This window comes from Aythya fuligula, chromosome 11 (genome assembly GCF_009819795.1).
Source record: "Aythya fuligula isolate bAytFul2 chromosome 11, bAytFul2.pri, whole genome shotgun sequence".
Lineage (NCBI taxonomy): Eukaryota > Metazoa > Chordata > Aves > Anseriformes > Anatidae > Aythya > Aythya fuligula.
This window is the reverse complement of record NC_045569.1, coordinates 9,343,196-9,359,183: the sequence shown is the minus strand read 5'-3', so window position 1 is coordinate 9,359,183 and position 15,988 is coordinate 9,343,196. Positions and strand designations below refer to the sequence as shown.

The 15,988-nt window shown below is 66.7% G+C and overlaps 4 protein-coding genes across 7 annotated transcripts; 2 read left to right on the top strand and 2 right to left on the bottom strand.

The window, feature by feature from the left end:
* Positions 1 to 97: 97 nt before the first annotated feature.
* On the bottom strand, positions 98 to 2,937 carry MPI (mannose phosphate isomerase). Its single transcript, XM_032194845.1, has 8 exons — positions 2,889 to 2,937; positions 2,622 to 2,749; positions 2,295 to 2,495; positions 2,047 to 2,188; positions 1,750 to 1,935; positions 1,090 to 1,263; positions 804 to 1,012; positions 98 to 437 (listed from the first exon to the last, which is right to left on the bottom strand). Exons 1-8 carry the CDS (start codon positions 2,902 to 2,904, stop codon positions 219 to 221), a joined length of 1,275 nt encoding a protein of 424 aa, XP_032050736.1. The 5' UTR covers positions 2,905 to 2,937; the 3' UTR covers positions 98 to 218.
* Positions 2,938 to 3,399: 462 nt separating this feature from the next.
* On the top strand, positions 3,400 to 8,114 carry SCAMP2 (secretory carrier membrane protein 2). The gene is made up of 9 exons (XM_032195287.1): positions 3,400 to 3,493; positions 4,180 to 4,260; positions 4,831 to 4,920; positions 5,057 to 5,174; positions 5,591 to 5,719; positions 6,248 to 6,407; positions 6,705 to 6,806; positions 7,401 to 7,518; positions 7,646 to 8,114. The coding sequence occupies exons 1-9, from the start codon at positions 3,437 to 3,439 to the stop codon at positions 7,790 to 7,792; spliced, it is 1,002 nt and encodes a 333-aa protein (XP_032051178.1). The 5' UTR covers positions 3,400 to 3,436; the 3' UTR covers positions 7,793 to 8,114.
* A 1,095-nt stretch (positions 8,115 to 9,209) lies between these two features.
* On the top strand, positions 9,210 to 12,780 carry ULK3 (unc-51 like kinase 3). Of its 4 annotated transcripts, none has more exons than XM_032194884.1 (16): positions 9,210 to 9,336; positions 9,441 to 9,578; positions 9,696 to 9,816; positions 9,938 to 10,042; positions 10,126 to 10,269; positions 10,508 to 10,590; positions 10,682 to 10,837; positions 10,929 to 11,034; positions 11,208 to 11,248; positions 11,331 to 11,433; positions 11,528 to 11,592; positions 11,706 to 11,784; positions 11,853 to 11,893; positions 11,975 to 12,022; positions 12,101 to 12,155; positions 12,241 to 12,780. In XM_032194884.1, the coding sequence occupies exons 1-16, from the start codon at positions 9,235 to 9,237 to the stop codon at positions 12,255 to 12,257; spliced, it is 1,404 nt and encodes a 467-aa protein (XP_032050775.1). In that variant the 5' UTR covers positions 9,210 to 9,234; the 3' UTR covers positions 12,258 to 12,780. The 4 variants fall into 4 exon arrangements, with proteins under 4 accessions (XP_032050775.1, XP_032050774.1, XP_032050773.1 ...); XM_032194883.1 differs by having other exon boundaries at positions 9,438 to 9,578; positions 11,856 to 11,893; XM_032194882.1 differs by having other exon boundaries at positions 9,438 to 9,578.
* A 785-nt stretch (positions 12,781 to 13,565) lies between these two features.
* On the bottom strand, positions 13,566 to 15,153 carry CPLX3 (complexin 3). Its single transcript, XM_032195296.1, has 3 exons — positions 14,993 to 15,153; positions 14,605 to 14,692; positions 13,566 to 13,790 (listed from the first exon to the last, which is right to left on the bottom strand). Exons 1-3 carry the CDS (start codon positions 15,151 to 15,153, stop codon positions 13,566 to 13,568), a joined length of 474 nt encoding a protein of 157 aa, XP_032051187.1.
* Between the last annotated feature and the right edge of the window lie 835 nt (positions 15,154 to 15,988).

Below are 15,988 nucleotides of genomic sequence, written 5' to 3'. Positions count from 1 at the left end.
CGCAGCAGCCCCACACCGCCGCAGGGCGTTAGCAGCACTGATGAGGGCTGTGGAGACGCGAGCCCTCTGCCCAAAAAGTCACCTCGGGAGGCGCGGGGCGGGCGCCCAGCTGCTTTTTTTCACAGAATTGGGGACGAGCGGCTTTGGGATCGCCGTGTGGGGTGGCTGCCGAGCGCCGGGCCGGGGCTGCTTTGGTTTTTGAGGGCGTTGGGGCGGGCTCAGAGGAGGCAGCAGGCTCGGAAGAGCAGCATCCCGTCGGGCGAGGCGAGGCGCAGGGAGAGGCTCTCGTTGGCGGAGACGAAGAGGACGGAGCCGCGGCGCAGGGACATTTCGGAGGCGGCCGCCGTGGAGGTGGCCACGGCCGTGCCCCGCAGCACCAGCAGGATGCTGGCCGAGTCCAGGGCCGAGACGAGGTACAGCTTGATGGAAGATGGGATCTGCAACGGGAGCACCACCCTCATTTCTCTTCCTCCTCCCCTTGCCCGGGACTTCTTGAGGAGCCGAGCGAGGAGGGCTCAGGGTGGAGAGGAGCTGGCGGTGGCACAGTGTCCCCAGCACCCTCCTCCTCCCCGTGCCACCAGCAAACCACGAGGCCAAACTGGGAGGCAGCCCCATCCCCGGGGGTGTTTATGGCCAGGCCGGGTGGGGTTTGCGCCCCTGGAGCCCAGGCTGCCCAAACTGTGTGGGCTGTAGGGTCCCTTCCCACCCGACCCGCTCCACGCCCTACAAAGGACACCCGGGACGCGGCATCCCCGAGCCCAGACGGGTGCTCACGGCCCCAAAAGCACCCCCAGCGGCCTCACCTCGATCCTCATCAGCGTGAAGTCGGGCACCGGGGGGTCGTAGAGAAAAACGCTGGGGTCCAGCGGGCTCTGCACGGCCGGGAAGATCTTGGAGCTGCTGGGGGCCGGCGTGTAGTTGAGCATCTCGCACAGGGTGAGCACGTCGATGAATTTGGGGGTGAGGCCGGCGCGCACCGTGTTGTCCGAGCACGCCATGCACTCCACGCAGTCTGCGGGGACAGGGCCGTCAGCGCCCCCCGCCCCGAGCCGTGCCCCCCTCCCGGCCCCGAGCCGAGCCCCCCCTCACCTCCCTGCAGGTAGGCGTGGGGCTCGTTGGCCGCCAGGAACAGGGCCTCGCCGGGCTCCAGCCGCACCAGGTTGAGGAAGTAGACGGCGAAGCAGCCGATGTCCCCCGGGAACTGGGCGTGCAGGCGCAGCAGCAGGTCCCCGTTGCTCCCCGACGTGTCCTGCCCGTCGGCCGCTGCAGGGGGGGGGTTGTGGGGCTGGGTGGGGGCTCGGCCCGGCCTCCCCATTCCAGTCTCCCCATCCTGGTGTCCCTGTCCCAGTCTCCCCATCCCAACCTCCCCATCCTGGTCTCCCCATCTCAGCCTCTCCATCCCGATCTCCGCATCCCAACCTCCCCATCCTTGTCTCCCCGTCCTGGCTTTCTCATCCCGGTCTCCCCATCCTGATCTGCCTGTCCCAGCCTCCCCACCCTAATCTCCCCACCCTGATCTCCCCATCCCAGCCTCCCCATCCTGATCTCCCTGTCCCAGCCTCCCCATCCCAATCTCCCCATCCTGGCCTCCCCATTCTCACCTCCCCATCCTGGTCTCCCCGTTCTGATCTCCCCATCCTGACCTCCCCATCTCAGCCCCCAACACGGGACTTTCCCCAGCCCCTTCCCCTCCTTTCCCAGCCTCCCCTCCCTGCCCGAACAACACCCGGGAGGTTTTTCCTCCGCCACCTTCTCGGGAAATCCTCTGCACCAGGGTGTTGAGCTGGTCGACGAAGGCTTTCTTCTCGCTCTTCATCAGCCGGGTGAAGCAGACCCGCAGGGCGGCCGAGACCCCGCGGGGGTCGTGGCTGGCGCTGCTCTGCTCCAGCTGCTCCGCCGCCACCTCGCCCACCAGCGCCCGCAGCTCGGGGACGGCTGCCCCAAAAGGACGGGGACGGGGCCATCAGCGGGGCCACGGGGGACGGGCTCCGGGCTCCGTCCCTTTTTTTTCCTCCCCCCCATATCCCCTCCTTCCCAAAAGCTCACCCCGCAGGAAGGCGGAGATCTCCTCGACGGGTCGGAAGCCGCACAAGCCCTCGAAGGGGGTGAGCGCGATGGCCATCTCGGGCTTGTGGTTGGCGTCGGGGTAGTGCTGGGGGAACTGGGCGTGCAGCTTGGCCGCCAGCTCCTGCCGAGGGGACAGCGCTGGGGGGCGACGTCCCATAGGGTGGGCACGCGGGGAGCTCACCCCAAAACCCCACAACCCCATCCCGGCGCCGCCGCGCCGTGCCTACCTTATTGGGGTGCGCCTGGATGGAGAGGGCGCTGCGCACCGACAGCACCTTGAAGAGGAAGGGCAGGCGGCCCTGGAAGGCGTCCTTCACCTTGGCGCCCAGGCAGGCGGGGTTGGCCGAGATCCAGCGCCCCAGCGTCTTCTGCGGGATGCGGTTGTCCCGGATGGCCGCGTCGCCTTTGGGGTGGGCGCCCATCCACAGCTGGGGGGGGGTTAATGGGATTTGGGGGGGGTCAATGGGATTTGGGCTGAGTCACCCTGCTGTGGGGTGACCCCGGACGGACGGACGGATGGATGGATGGACAGGTGGAGGGACGGACGGACTCACCTCGGCGTAGGGCTGCTCGGGGTCGATGTGCGCTGTGGGGTCGTCGCTGGCCACCAGCTGGGCCACCTCGCTCTGCAGCCCCAGCTTGCCCCACGAGTAGTTCTGCACCACGCAGGCCAGCGGGAACACTGCGGGACGGCGGCGAGGGGACACCCGTCAGCGGCCGGCCGGCCCCAAACCGACCCCAAACCCGACCCCAACCCTGACCCCAAACCCGACCCCAACGCTGACCCCGGGGGTCTCCCCGGGGGTGCCCCCGTCTCTCACCGCGGATCTCCGCCATGGCCGTGCCGCCCGGTGCCGCTGCCGGGCGCCTCCCCCCGCCGGGCGGGGCAGCGCCCTACACCCGCCCTATAGCGGCCATAGGGGGCGCGCCGCGGGGGGGCCGGGCGGGGGCTGCGAGCGGGCTGCGGGGCTGGGGGGCGCTGCGGGGGCGCCTCTGGGGGCTGCTCTGGGGGGTGCCGGCCCGTGGGGCGCTCTAAGGGGCGCTATAGGGCGCTGTGGGGCTCTATAGGGCCCTATAGGGCGCGTTATGGGGCGCGGCTCCCTTTAGGACCCAGCGCGCCCCAGCTCTGCCAGGCCCCGCCCCCCGCCGCCAGGCCACGCCCCCTCCCCGACGCGCGAAGCCCCGCCCCCGACCCGCCGTTGTGACGTCACGCCAGGGCAGGGCACCGCCCCGCCCCGCGCAGGGAGGCGGTCACGTGGGCGGGGAGAGCGGCGCATGCGCCGTGGCGCTCCCGGAAGTGTCGGCGCGGCGGCGGCGGCGGCCGGGGCGGGAGCGCGGAGCGGAGCGGAGCGGGGCGGGGAGCGCCGCCATGGCGGGCTTCGACACCAACCCGTTCGCGGACCCGGTGGACGTGAACCCCTTCCAGGTGCGCGCCGCGCCCCCTTTTCCCCCCCGCTCCCCGTTCCCCCCCCTCCCATCCCCGCGCCGCCGGGCCGCGGCGCTGAGTGGCAGCCCGCCGGCCAATGGCCGCGCCGCTCCGGCGCGCCGCAGCCAATCAGCGCGCGGGGGCGGGACCTGGAGGGGGGGTGTGCGCCGCCGGCAGGGTCCGGCGCCCCCCGGGGTCCGGCGCCGTTTGGGTCCCCCCGGGAGCCGCAGCCCGGCCGCTGAGTTCCGGGGCCGACGCTGCCCCTTGGGGGGGGGTGGGGGCGTTTTGGGGGAAAAAAGCGCGAGTTTGGGGCTGCGGGGGGCGGCTCTGGGTGGGCTGCCCGGTTTTAGAAGCAAGGCGGGGCGGTGGGGCGCTCTGCCTCATTAGCAGCGGGGCTAATTGAGGTCCTGCCCTGCTGGCGGCCCCACCCCGGGGGGGCTCCCAAAATCCCCGGGATTTGACCCAAAACGGCGCTCCCGGCTCCTGCAGCCACGGGGGCGTCCAGGGAGCCTCCTGCCCAGCGCCAGGCCGTTTGGCGGGGCTGCTGCCAGCAAGAAATGGGATAACCCGGCCGGTAGCAGTGACCCTGAGGCTGTATTTGGGTTAAAAAAGGGGCCGGGGGGAGCCGGGGGGGGCTGTGAGCCGCTGCCCGCTGCTGATTGTTGTCTCCTTGTTCTGCTCCGCAGGACCCCTCGGTGACGCAGCTCACCAGCACGAGCCAGAGCGGCCTGGATGAATTCAACCCCTTCTCGGAGAGCTCCCAGCTGGTGCGTGTGCCCCCACCGGGCGTCACGGCGGTGCCTGGGGGGCTTTAGGGCACCCTAAAGCGGGGCAGTGCAAAGGGGATAAAAGTGAGGCACCGCGGCTGGCTTCCCCACGGGCACTGCGAGCCCCCAGATGGAGCTTGGGGCTTGTGTGCAGCAGTTTCTCAGGGGCTGGCTCCCGAAAAAGCCAGGTGTGGTGTGAGGGGAAGGGGTCTGGTGGCAGGGCACGCCGTGTTTGTCTGCTCTGAGGGCCGGGAGCCGGGCTGAAACTGCTCATGGATCGCTGCGAGAACTGCAGCCTCGCTTCCTGGCTGCTGGCACGTGTGCTGTGGGGAAAAGGAGAAGAGGAAACCGGGATAAAAATAATTCTTGCGGCTTAAACAGCTGATGGGGATCCCTCCGGGGTTCTCTTGTGCCCGCAGCCCTTGGGCACCGCTTCCCCAGGCATTTGGGAGCAAGCGTGTTCCCGAGAGCACACCGGTGCCCCCAGCTCCTCGTGGCAGTGCTAAAACTCGAGAATCCTCCCCCAAAAGAAGCAGCCCATCAGTCACCGTGTTCCTTTATCCCTCACAGACAAATGCAGCACGGACGACGCCAGCCACGCAGCCCGCTGGCCCCTCGCAGCCTGCTGTCCTGCAGACCTCGGTGGAGCCCACCCCGCAGGTGAGGCACAGCCCCGGGGAGCCCCAACCAGCTCCTGCTGACTTCTGGGGGGGGCATCAGGGGACGGGGGGCTCCTGCTGTGCCCGCCTGGGCTGGGGAAGGGCTTCTCCACCTTTCTCTCCCCCTCCTCTTTCAGGCTGTGGCCGCGGCGGCGCAGGCCGGGCTGCTGCAGCAGCAGGCAGAGCTCGAGAGGAAGGCAGCCGAGCTGGAGAAGAAGGAGAGGGAGCTGCAGAGCAACGCTGCCAGCATTAACCGTGAGTGGGAGCACAACCAAGGGTGCCTGGGCTGCTCCCTGTGGCAGCACGGCCGCTGGCAGGGGCGGCTTTGCCCTGTCCTGAGGTGTTCTCCTCCTGCCTCGTGCCCCTGGGGCTGTACCTGTCCCCCCACAGCCCACATCGGGGCTGCCCCCGAGGGCTGGGCAGGAAAGGGGCTCAGAGGGGAGCTGCTGGGGGCTGGCCCTGGCTTTTTTTTGGTGAGGTTTTTTGAGGGAAAAATAGAGTTTTGCTCTGGCTGACTGCGATTTCAAGCGGTGGTGGTGGCTGTGGGGGTTTGTCACGGGGAGCTCTGCTCCAGCCTCTCCCGAGGCTCCCACAGGAGCCCTCGTGGCTCCTGGCAGGCTGATGAAGCCCCGGCTGTGTGCAGAGCTCTCCTCTGTCCTTCCCTCCCGCAGCGAGGCAGAACAACTGGCCGCCCCTTCCCAGGAGGTGCCCCATCAAGCCCTGCTTCTACCAGGATTTCTCCGCAGACATCCCGGCCGACTACCAGCGGATATGCAAGATGCTGTATTACCTGTGGATGCGTGAGTAATGCCCTCGGCCGCCATAAAAGCTGGCTCTGAGAAGTTCCTGGATCGAATGCTGCCCTTTGTCCCACAGCGAGGGCCGTGGGTGGTGTCGGCCAGGGCCAAGCGGTGCCTCCCTTCCTTGATTTTTTTTTTTTTTTTTTAAATGGAGGGGGGTGTAAAGGGCTGAGGGTTTTTGCTTTGGGAATGGCTCATTCACGATGGAGTTTTGGGGAGTTTTGGTCGTTGCTTGAAGGAGGCTGGATGGCCTGAGGCTCTGAGAAGTGCACCTAGGGAGCAGGTGCAGGGCACTCTGAGCTGCATCCCTCAGCCCTGAAAGGATTTGAGCCGTGTTTGCAAGCAGCAGGGCCGGGTGAGGCCCTCAGGTTAAGCCCCATTGTCCTTCCTCTGGAAAAAAGGCAATCAGATGGCCCCGAAACTGTCACATCTGCAGAGCTTTGTGCCTCAGCGAGGGCTGGGAGGTGCTCGGAGGGCTCTGGGAGATGCCTGAGGGCTTTACAGCTGCTTCTCCTCTCCGTCCCGCAGTGCACTCGGTCACCCTGCTCCTCAACCTGCTCGCCTGCCTGGCGTGGTTCACGGTCCAGACGGAAAGAGGCGTAGACTTCGGTCTCTCCATCCTGTGGTTCGTTTTATTCACTCCTTGTGCCTTCCTCTGCTGGTACCGACCGATCTACAAGGCTTTCAGGCAAGTGCCGTTCCCCTCCGTAACGGGCACGTGGCTCCTGCTGGGGGGGAGCTGGGGTTTGTCTGCTCCAGCAGCGTGCTGCCTGGGGGATTTTTCCATCCCTTCGCATCACTGAGTAGATCAAACCCACTCGTTCCTGAGCCCATCTGAAAAAAATTGGATGGAACATGCTCGCCGTGCTCCCTTTTTCGTTGGGAAACCCGAGCCTGGCCACCGGAGTGCGTTTCCTCCTCTCGGAGGAGGGAATCCATCAGGTCAGGTCCCCAGTTTTCACTCCCGCTGCCGTCTCTCCTGCAGGTCTGACAGCTCCTTCAGCTTCTTCGTCTTCTTTTTCATCTTCTTCTGCCAAATCGCCATCTACATCATCCAGGCTGTCGGCATTCCTGGCTGGGGAGACAGGTGAGGCTCCTGCACGAGCTGCTGGGGCTGCCAGGAGCTCGGGGCCGTGGCTGCTCTCTTTTTTCCCCTCCTGGTGCAGCCTTCAGGAGCTGCGTGCCGTGGAAGCTGCCTCTATTTTTGCCCGCTGCCTGTGGAGCAGCTCCCAGGCGGAGCTGTCCTGGCGCTCCCTGCCCACACAGCGGCGTTTTGGGTCAGAGCTCTGCTCCCTCGGGCCAGGCAGCGTGGTTATTTCTGGCCGTGGCGCCCGGCGTGGCCTCTCTGCTGCTTTTTAACGCGCTGGGAGCTGCACAGAGCGTGGGGCGAGCCCAGCTGTCCCCTTGGGTCCCCTCTCTCCTGCACGTGGCTGAGCAGCCGGCGGGGTTCCTTGCTCTGGAGGCACCTTGGTGGCTTTGCCCCATCACTCCCGAGTCCTCCCTGCCCCACAGCCAGTTCCCGGGGAGCTTTTTCTGTCACCTTTCTCGACGCACCAGCCCCTCTTTTCCCTGCTCGGCTGAGTTTGGAGGCGTTTGGGGGAGCTGCCTGCTTCCTGCCAGCGCCGGGGGGGCTCTTGGGGCCGGGGGGGGGCCGTGCTCACCCCGCTGCTCTCCCTCGCAGCGGCTGGATCGCGGCGCTGTCCGAGCTGCACGGGAACCTGGCCGTGGCCATCATCATGATGGTGGTGGCGGCGTTCTTCACGCTCTGCGCCGTCCTCTCGCTCTTCCTCCTCAAGCAGGTGAGTTCCTCGCAGGACTCAGGACCCTTGTGGGGCGTCCCTGCGTGGGATTGTGATGCCAGAGGGGGGTGGCGAGGCCGGGGGGCGTCCCGCAGGCTGATGTTTTCCCCCCTGCTCCCTTCCCCAGGTGCACTCCCTGTATCGCCGCACGGGAGCCAGCTTCCAAAGGGCGCAGGAGGAGTTTTCCCAAGGCATCCTCACCAACAGGAGCTTCCAGAACGCGGCGGCCGGGGCGGCCTCCTCGGCCGCACACGGAGCTTTCCGGGGGAATTAGCCCCTCGGGGGGGGCCTGCCCCCGCCTCGCCTCCCCTCCCGCCGTCGCCCCCACCTCCCTTTTCTAACGACGCACTTTCCGTGGGCACCACGCGAGCTCTGAGACGCCGACTCCAGCTGAGGAGAGGGCTGGTTTCGCTTCAGCTGGCCCAGGTTGATCACGGTTTCTTTTCCCTGGCCCGCTCGGGGGGGGGCAGAGGAGGCGGCTCAGCCGGGCGTTCGTCTCCTCCTGCCCCCCCCTGGCTAAGGCAGGGGGGCGAGGAGAAGCAGGATTTTTGATTTTACTTTCTCTCTTCTATCAGCCTTTGCTCTGAACAACTTGATTATCTGCTGGTTTTGTTTTTTTTTGGGGGGGGGGGTTTGTAACTCGCATGTAGCCTGTCGTTGATTTTTAAGGGTGGAAGCTGCCCCGCTGGGCTGCCACAGCCCCACGCTGCGCCCCCACCGCCCGCGGGCACCAGCAGGAACCTGGGGGCTGTGGGGTCGGGGAGGGGGGGAATTTCCCCTCCTTGTCCCCCCATCGCTGCCTCCTGCCAGCCCCGAGGCGTGGACGGATCCCCCTGCAGGGCCAGCTCCCATTTTATTTAATTTTAACGGGGGAAGAACTGGTTTCGTGCCTGGTTTTAGGGGAATGGCAGGACCCCTCCTGCTGTGTGCTCCCCCCCCAGCCCCTTTCCACCTGTCCCCAGGTGTTGTAGGGATTTGGGGCTTCCCCTTCCGAGCTCCTCCTTGCCCCCAAATTCTCCAAAATCTGCAGCTTTGAGCTGGAAGCTGCTGGTTGGGATGCGGGAGGTGTGGGCGCGCTGGTGGGTTTGGGGGGGGTTCTGTAAAAACAAGGGGGTGGGCAGCCACGCGATGAGTGCTTTTTTGGGGGAAAAAGGGGAAGAGCAGGGGGTGCTGGAGAGCCTTGGGGGTTTGATTTCTGCCGAGATGCTGGGGACGGGGAATTCTCCCTGCTGGGAAACCGCTCCCCCTGCTCCCTGGGGGGCTTGGGTTTGTTTTTCCTGGGTAATAAAACCTGATTTTTTTTGTAAAAGAGAAAAAAAAGAAAAAAAAAAAAAAAGAAAAAAAAGTGAACAGCCAGCCCCTTTCTGGTGTACTTTCCCCTTTTTCCTTGTCTGATCTTTCCCCGTTTAAAAAAAAAAAAAAAAAAAAAAAAAAATCAATAAAGGATGCGTCCCGTGAAACGATCGCGCTTTGAGGAAGAGAAATAATTAAAAAGTGCTTAAAAAAAATAAAAAAGGGGTTAAAAAATTAAAAAAAGGAAAGGTTTAAAAAAAAAAAGAAAAAAAGTGCTTCCACTAAATAAATAAATAAAGAGGGGAGCGGCCGAGCCCGCCCCTTCCTGCCGGGGGCGGCGGCGCCGAGGCGGAGCCGGAACCGGGAGGCGACGGGGACCGGGGGGGGGACACCGGGGGGGGCCCCTGGGGGTCCCGGGTTGGCATGGCCAGGGCCGGCTGCGCCCCTCCGCGCCTCGACGGCTTCGTGCTCACCGAGCGCCTGGGCACCGGCACCTACGCCACGGTGTACAAGGCGTATGGCAAGGTGCGGGGACCCTGGGGTGCTGGGTGGGGTACGGGGGGGGGACACCCAATAAAGGGGGGGTCCCCAAGGGGTCAGGGCTGCAGGGTGGCTTCTCCGGGCAGAAGGACACGCGCGAGGTGGTGGCCGTCAAGTGCGTGAGCAAGAGGAGCCTCAACCGGGCGTCGGTGGAGAACCTGCTGACCGAGATCGAGATCCTGAAAACCATCCGGCACCCGCACGTCGTGGAGCTCAAGGACTTCCAGGTGGGGCTGGGGGCGCACCCGGGGGCTCCGCGGGGTCTCGGGGTCCACGCCGTGATCCCCACGGTGCTGGACGCGGCCGGGGTGGCCTCCGGTGAGCCCCCAGTTGCTGTGGTGCAGTGGGACAGCGAGCACATCTACCTGATCATGGAGTTCTGCGCCGGGGGGGACCTGTCCCGCTTCATCCGCACGCGGCGCCTGCTGCCCGAGAAGGTGGCACGCGTCTTCCTCCAGCAGCTGGGTGAGGGCCTCCTCCTCTTCCTCATCCTCCTCCTCATCCTCCTCCTCCTCCTCCTCCTCGGGGAGGCGCAGGGCTCTGGGGGCTTTTGGGGACCCGCTGCCCCCCTCGCCCCCCCCTCCAGCCTGCGCCCTCAAGTTCCTCCACGACCACAACATCTCCCACCTGGACCTCAAGCCGCAGAACATCCTGCTGAGCGCCCCGGATAACCCCCAGCTGAAGCTGGCAGGTGGGTCCCCAGGCCCTTCTCCCCCCCCCCAGTGGGGGCGCACGCCGGGTGCCCCCTCCCCACGCTCTCTCCCCCCCTCACAGATTTCGGCTTCGCGCAGTACATGTCGCCCTGGGACGAGCAGCACGTGCTGCGGGGCTCCCCGCTCTACATGGCCCCCGAGATGGTGTGCCGCCAGCAGTACGACGCCCGCGTGGACCTCTGGTCGGTGGGCGTCATCCTCTACGGTGTGTGTCCCCCCCCAGAACCCCCCCGGGGCTTGGTGTCCCCGTCCCCAAATCGGGGGGCACCCCCGCGGTGACATCCAGCAGCCTGCGGGGTCGGCACCTGTGTGCCCTCGGCTCGGTGGCCCCTTGCTGGGACCTGGAGGGGGTGGATTTAGGGTTTAGGGTTTATGATTTATGGTTTAGGGCTTAGGATTTAGGGTTTAGGATTTAGGGTTTAGGGAGTGCCCCCTCCTCACAGAGGCGCTTTTCGGGCGCCCCCCCTTCGCCTCGCGGTCGTTCGCCGAGCTGGAGGAGAAGATCCGCAGCGACCGAGCCATCGAGGTGAGCTGCGGGGTGGCACGGCCACCAACCCAGGGGGGGTGGCAGGTCGTTCTCACACCCCCCCCACACACCTTATTACCCCCCTCCCCAGCTGCCCAGCCGGCCCCCGCTGTCCCCAGACTGCCGGGACCTCCTGCAACGCCTCCTGGAGAGGGACCCCCGGCGGCGCATCTCCTTCCAGGACTTCTTTGCCCACCCCTTCGTGGACATGGAGCACGCGCCCGGCCCCGAGAGCTTCCCCAAGGCGGTGAGCGGGGCCGGCTCCGGGGATGGGGGGGGGGTCAGCAGTGGGGTGAGGTGGGACCGAGCCCCCGAGAACCCCTCTGCCCCCTCCCCAGAGCGAGCTGGTGGTGGAGGCGGTGAGGAAGGACCAGGAGGGGGATGCGAGCGCCGCGCTCGCGCTCTACTGCAAAGCCCTGGAGTATTTCGTGCCTGCCCTGCGCTGTGAGTGCCCCGGGGGGCTGTGGGGGGGCCGTGGAGGAGCAGGGGGGGCTTCAGTCCAGGCAGAGGGGACGTGGAAGGGGCTGGAGCTCGCCCGGTTTGGGTGCAGGAGCAGCGCCGCTGGTGCTTGGCACCCCCCGGCCCTCGGGGACCCCTGAGCCCTTCTCTGCCCCCAGATGAAAGCGACCCCCGGCGCAAAGAGGCCATCCGGGCAAAGGTGAGCGTGGGGAGCCTGGGGGCACCCCATCCCATCACCCCAAAGCCCCGGGGGGGCTGCTTCACCCCGTCCCCCCCCCCAGGTGGGGCAGTACATCTCGCGGGCGGAGGAGCTGAAGGCGCTGGTCACCTCCGACAGCAAGAACCTCCTGCAGCAGGGCAGCCCGGCCAGGGAGGTCCTCAAAGGTGGCATTTTTTTTTTTTTGGGGGGGGGAAACATCACTGGGGGGTCTGGCAGCGAGGAGGAGGGCTGAGGGCACCCCAAAATGTCTCCCCGCAGAGATGGCCAAGGACAAGCCGCGGCTCTGTGCCGCGCTGGAGGTGGCGGCAGCGGCCATGGCCAGGGTGAGTCCCGGATTTTGGGGTGCCGGCACCCCTGGGGTGGCGGGGGGGGGCTGATCCCGGGGGGGAGAAGGAGCTCCCGGAGCATCCCTGGAGGTGCCGGGGGTCCCTTGCAGGAGGAGGAGGGCCGAGACGACGGCGACGCCTTGGAGCTCTACCAGCAGAGCCTGGGCGAGCTGCTGCTGCTGCTGGCCGGTGAGTGCCGGGGGGCACCGGGGGGGCTGCACCCTGCACCCCGCTGACGCCCCCTCTGCCCTCTCCAGCAGAGCCTGCGGGGAGGAGGCGGGAGCTGCTCCACGCCGAGGTGAGCCCCCAAAGCTGCCCCTAAATCCTGCTCGCCCCCCCGGGTGCTGTCCTGACGGGCTCCCCTCTGTCCACCCACCAGGTGCAGACCCTGATGGCCCGAGCCGAGTACCTGAAGGAGCAAATCAAGGTACGGCCACCCCGGGGGGGGCTCCGGGGGGCTGCAGGGGGGGGTCTGGGGCTGGCACGAGCTCCTCTGCCCATACAGGTGCGGGAGGCGCAGTCCATGGGCAAGGAGGCGCTGGCGGAGTCTGTCCGGAGCTGTGAGTCCCCAAACCCTGCGGGCACGCTGGGGGCCGTGGCAGGAGCCCCCCGAGTGACCCCGTGTCCCCCTCGTGTCCCCCCCAGCCTGCACGGTGCAGTGACAGCGGGGACATGGCCCGGCGGTGGTGGCAGGAGGCGTCCCTGCCGCGACCGTCTGCTCCCTGCCCGGCCCTGCCCTGCCCGCGGCGGGCGGCTTATTCCACCCCAGTTCCTCCGCACGTCTGGGCGCCCGCTGCTGCTGCGTGCAGGCTCTTGCGTGCACAGCCCGGAAAAAATAATAATAATAAAAAAAAAAGGCACACACACACAAAAAAAAAAACATCCTATCTGCGCTGGAGGCGGCGGTGCGGGCACCGAGCGCGCTGCTCGCCCGTGCCACGAGCTTCAGGGAAACGCCAGCGCAGAGCCTGGCCCCACAGAGACCCCGGGGGCAGGGTCCGGCCCCACGTGTGCTGTGCCCCGTGGGGATGCCCCAAAACCTCATCCCTTTGGGGCTGTCCCCAGCTGGAGTGGCTCTGTGGCCGCGGGGGGGTCCTGCCCTGCGGGGAGGGGGCCCCGTCTCCAAAGCTGCTGCGTTTCAAGGGAATGTAATTTATTGCCTCGAATAAATGCTTTGTTTTTTTTGGGGGGGTCTCCAAGTGGCTTATTCCGTGCCGCTGCTTTTGGGGGTGTCGAAGCTGGGGTCGACCTCTCTCCCCGAGGCCGTTCTGTGGGGTTTCTTTTTTCGTTACCCTTGGGAGCAGCGAGTGCATCCCCGGGCTGTAAAGAGCTGCCAAGCCTGCCGCCCCCCCGCGCTGCCATCCATCACGTTCGCCTTCACGCTCTGCCGAAGACGCGGCCGGATCCGGAGCCCCGTCCCCCTCGGCAGGACACGGTCTGCAGCGGGGTCACCCCAAATCTCTGTGGGGCTGGGGGGAGCTGGGCTTTTTGCGCCCCCTCCCAGGTTTTAAGGTGCTGCCTCCCAAGCCCTTGACTCGTCCCACAGCAGCGAGCAGTGCACAGGGAGCTCCCGGCTTTATTCCGGCGGTGCCGCGGCACGGGGACAGCACGGTAGGGGCGGACACTCGGCGGGGCACGGCGCACGATCACATCACGACGGGCACGGAGGCGAGGTTCCCTACACGCAGCTCGCTTTTCCCCCCCCCCCCTTCTCCAGCAGGTCCCAGCATCGGGGACGGAGGGCGCGAGGCCACCCCTTGGCTGTGTCCTCACCGAAACCTCCTCCTTCCCCCCCAAAAACACAACCACAGCACGCACGGGGACACCAGCACGGACGGAGCAGGGGGGGCTGGGGCAGGGGCTCGGGGCTCAGGGGCTCAGACCCGGCTCACGCAGGGGGTGGCGGTGCCGGGGGGGTCCCCGTGGGGACCCCTCGCTGCGAGGGAGAGGGGACGGAGCCGCTGGCCGGGTCACATCACGGCGCATTTCTCGGCCGACTGCTTCAGGTCCTCCAGCGTGGCCGAGGCTTTGTCCTTCAAGGAGTCCAGGTCCAGGTTCTGGATGTTGCTGAGCTGGCCGATGACGGAGTTCTTCTCCTCCTCCTCCTCGTTGTCCTGCTCGATCATCTTGGCCAGCTCCTTGGGCAGCTCCACGTCGCCGCCCACCAGCTGGATCTGGTTGTCGTCCGTCTCGTTCTGGAACAAGAAAAGTCGGGGCGAGGTGGCGGTGGTGGTGGGGATGGGATGTCTTGAGCGTGGGGAGGCAGCAGAAGGATGGGGGCACGGAGCCGAACGAATCCCTGCTCCCCCCTGGGAGAAAATCTCCATCTCTCCTTGCCTGCCTCGCTTCACTTTGGCAGGAGAAAAATCCCCTGGCTGCTTATTCCCCGGCGCTGCAACGGGTGTAAGAATAAGCGGGGCGCTTTGTGCCAGCGATACCCAAAAAAATGAACCTCTTTTGGCCGAGCTGGCCTTCCCTGCCTAAAATTATCCCGGCTCCATTCAGAGCGTTCCCACCGAGGGGTTCGGGAAGGATCGGGCTGGGTGCAGGGTGCTGCTGGCAGGTCCAAGAGCGGCTGAATGGGCGCTGATTGAATTGTTGGGAGTGAATCGCTGGCGGGGCGGAAGGGCCAAAATAGGAACCCAGCTCGTGGAAGCAGGGGGGTGCCAAAGAAGCCAGGAGCTGGCTCATCCAGCCGGGGGGGCGCAGCGCTAGCTCCGTGTGGGGCTGGGAGCCTGGCACGAGGGTGGCTCTGCCTGGCAGGGCTGGGGGCAAAAAGGAGGAATTGGGGGGCTGGGGGTGCACAGGGGGGGTCCTGCCCTCGGGGTCAGGGGGCTGGGGGTGCGAGGGGGGCTGTAGGGTCGAAGGGAGGGATGTTTTTTTAGGGGAACGGGCTTTGGGCTTTGGGCTTTGCAGCCGATGCCCCCCCGGGTGGTGCCCTCGGTGCGCCCCATCCCGGCCCCGCAGTTTGGGGGGGTCCCTGCGCCTGCCCCCCCCCCGCGGCCGTACCTTGGGGAGCCGGTACTTGTCTCGGAAGTGGGACCTGAAGGTGGCCCTCTCCGCCTTGCGCTGGGCAAACTGGGCATCCCTCTCCATCCTGCGAACCGCACGGCGCAGTTACCCCCAGCCGGTGCCCCCATCACCTCGATAACCCCCCCTCCCCAAACCCAGGTACCCCCCATCCTCTCCGCAAAGCCCCGGTCCCCCCGTTTTCCTCCCCCCCCCCACCACGGCGCAGCCAGAAAGGAGAAAAAAAATCCCTGAGGAAGCGGATTAAGGGATTAGGGGGGTTCATTAGGCAGCCTCCCGGCTCTGCAGCCCCACCAGTGGCTCCCCCCAGGCGTGGGGAGCTCCGGGCCCCCCGTCCTGTCCGTGTGTCCCCCCCCCAGGCACTCACTTCTCCTCCACCAGCTGCCGCTGATACTCCTCGTACTCCTCGCGGGTCATGCCCTGAGCCTCTGCCGGGGACTTTTCGCCCTCGCTCTTCTCCTCGCCGCCCAGGCCACCCGTCAGGTTCTTCAGCTGCCCCCCCACCATGCTCTTCACCATGAACGCCATGGCTGCGGGACCGGGGGGGGGCGAGGAGAGGGGGTTCGGGGGTGATGGGGAGCTCAGGGAACCGGGAGATGGGGGTGTGGGGGTGGCAGGGAGAAGGGATGCTGAGGGATCGGGGGGGTGGGATGCTCAGGGGGTCGGGAGATGGGGGTAGCGGGGAGGTGGGGGGCTCGGGGAGCTGGGAGATGCAGGTACTGGGGATACTGGTGGGATGCTGGGGGATACTGGGAGATGCTGGTACGAGGGAGATGGGGAGCTCGGGGAGCCGGGAGATGAAGGTAAAAGGCTGACCGGGGAGGTGGGATGCTCAGAAAATGAGGAGATGGGGGTAAAGGGGGTACCGGGGGGGTGGGATACTGAAGGAACAGGGAGCTGGGATGCTCAGAAAATTAGGAGATGGGGGTACCGGGGGCACCGGGGTGACGGGGAGCTCAGGGGATGGGGAGGTGGGATGCTCAGGGGGTCGGGAGATGAGGTTATTGGGGAGACGGGGAGCTCAGGGAACCGGGAGGAGCGGGCACCAGGGGTACCGGGGAGGTGGGATGCTCAGGGAACGGGGGGGGGATGCGGGAACCGGCAGCAGCGGGGAGGTCGGGGGCTCGGGGAACTCTCGGGGGTCCCGGAGAGCCGGGAGCCGGGGAGCCGAGCTGGAGGGGAGCCCGAGGGAGAGCAGCTCCGGGGTGCCCGGAGAGCCGGCTTACCGCCGCCAGCAGCGAGGTACCGGGGGGCCGGGGGGGGGGGCCGGCGCTCGGCGGGGCCGCTCCGCTCCGCTCCTCCCCGGGGCTGCCCGGGGAGCGGCGCCGAGGCTCGAGCGGCTCCGGTGTGAGCGCGGCGGGGG

Bases quoted from the DNA above. Each gene is read 5' to 3' on its own strand.
- MPI (XM_032194845.1), bottom strand. The intron at 2,496-2,621 runs GTGAGTCCGTCC...ACCCCCCCCCAG, and splicing joins CCGAGCAGCCCTACGCCGAG to CTGTGGATGGGCGCCCACCC. The intron at 1,936-2,046 runs GTGAGCTTTTGG...CTTTTGGGGCAG, and splicing joins GATCTCCGCCTTCCTGCGGG to CCGTCCCCGAGCTGCGGGCG.
- SCAMP2 (XM_032195287.1), top strand. From the start codon at position 3,437: ATGGCGGGCTTCGACACCAACCCGTTCGCGGACCCGGTGGACGTGAAC. The intron at 5,720-6,247 runs GTGAGTAATGCC...TCCGTCCCGCAG, and splicing joins GCTGTATTACCTGTGGATGC to TGCACTCGGTCACCCTGCTC. The intron at 6,807-7,400 runs GTGAGGCTCCTG...TCTCCCTCGCAG, and splicing joins ATTCCTGGCTGGGGAGACAG to CGGCTGGATCGCGGCGCTGT.
- ULK3 (XM_032194882.1), top strand. From the start codon at position 9,235: ATGGCCAGGGCCGGCTGCGCCCCTCCGCGCCTCGACGGCTTCGTGCTC. The intron at 10,838-10,928 runs GTGAGCGGGGCC...CCCCCTCCCCAG, and splicing joins CCGAGAGCTTCCCCAAGGCG to AGCGAGCTGGTGGTGGAGGC. The intron at 11,785-11,852 runs GTGAGTGCCGGG...TGCCCTCTCCAG, and splicing joins GCTGCTGCTGCTGCTGGCCG to CAGAGCCTGCGGGGAGGAGG.
- CPLX3 (XM_032195296.1), bottom strand. From the start codon at position 15,153: ATGGCGTTCATGGTGAAGAGCATGGTGGGGGGGCAGCTGAAGAACCTG. The intron at 14,693-14,992 runs GTGAGTGCCTGG...TGCGGTTCGCAG, and splicing joins CGGCAGCTGGTGGAGGAGAA to GATGGAGAGGGATGCCCAGT. The intron at 13,791-14,604 runs GTACGGCCGCGG...TTCTTGTTCCAG, and splicing joins ACAAGTACCGGCTCCCCAAG to AACGAGACGGACGACAACCA.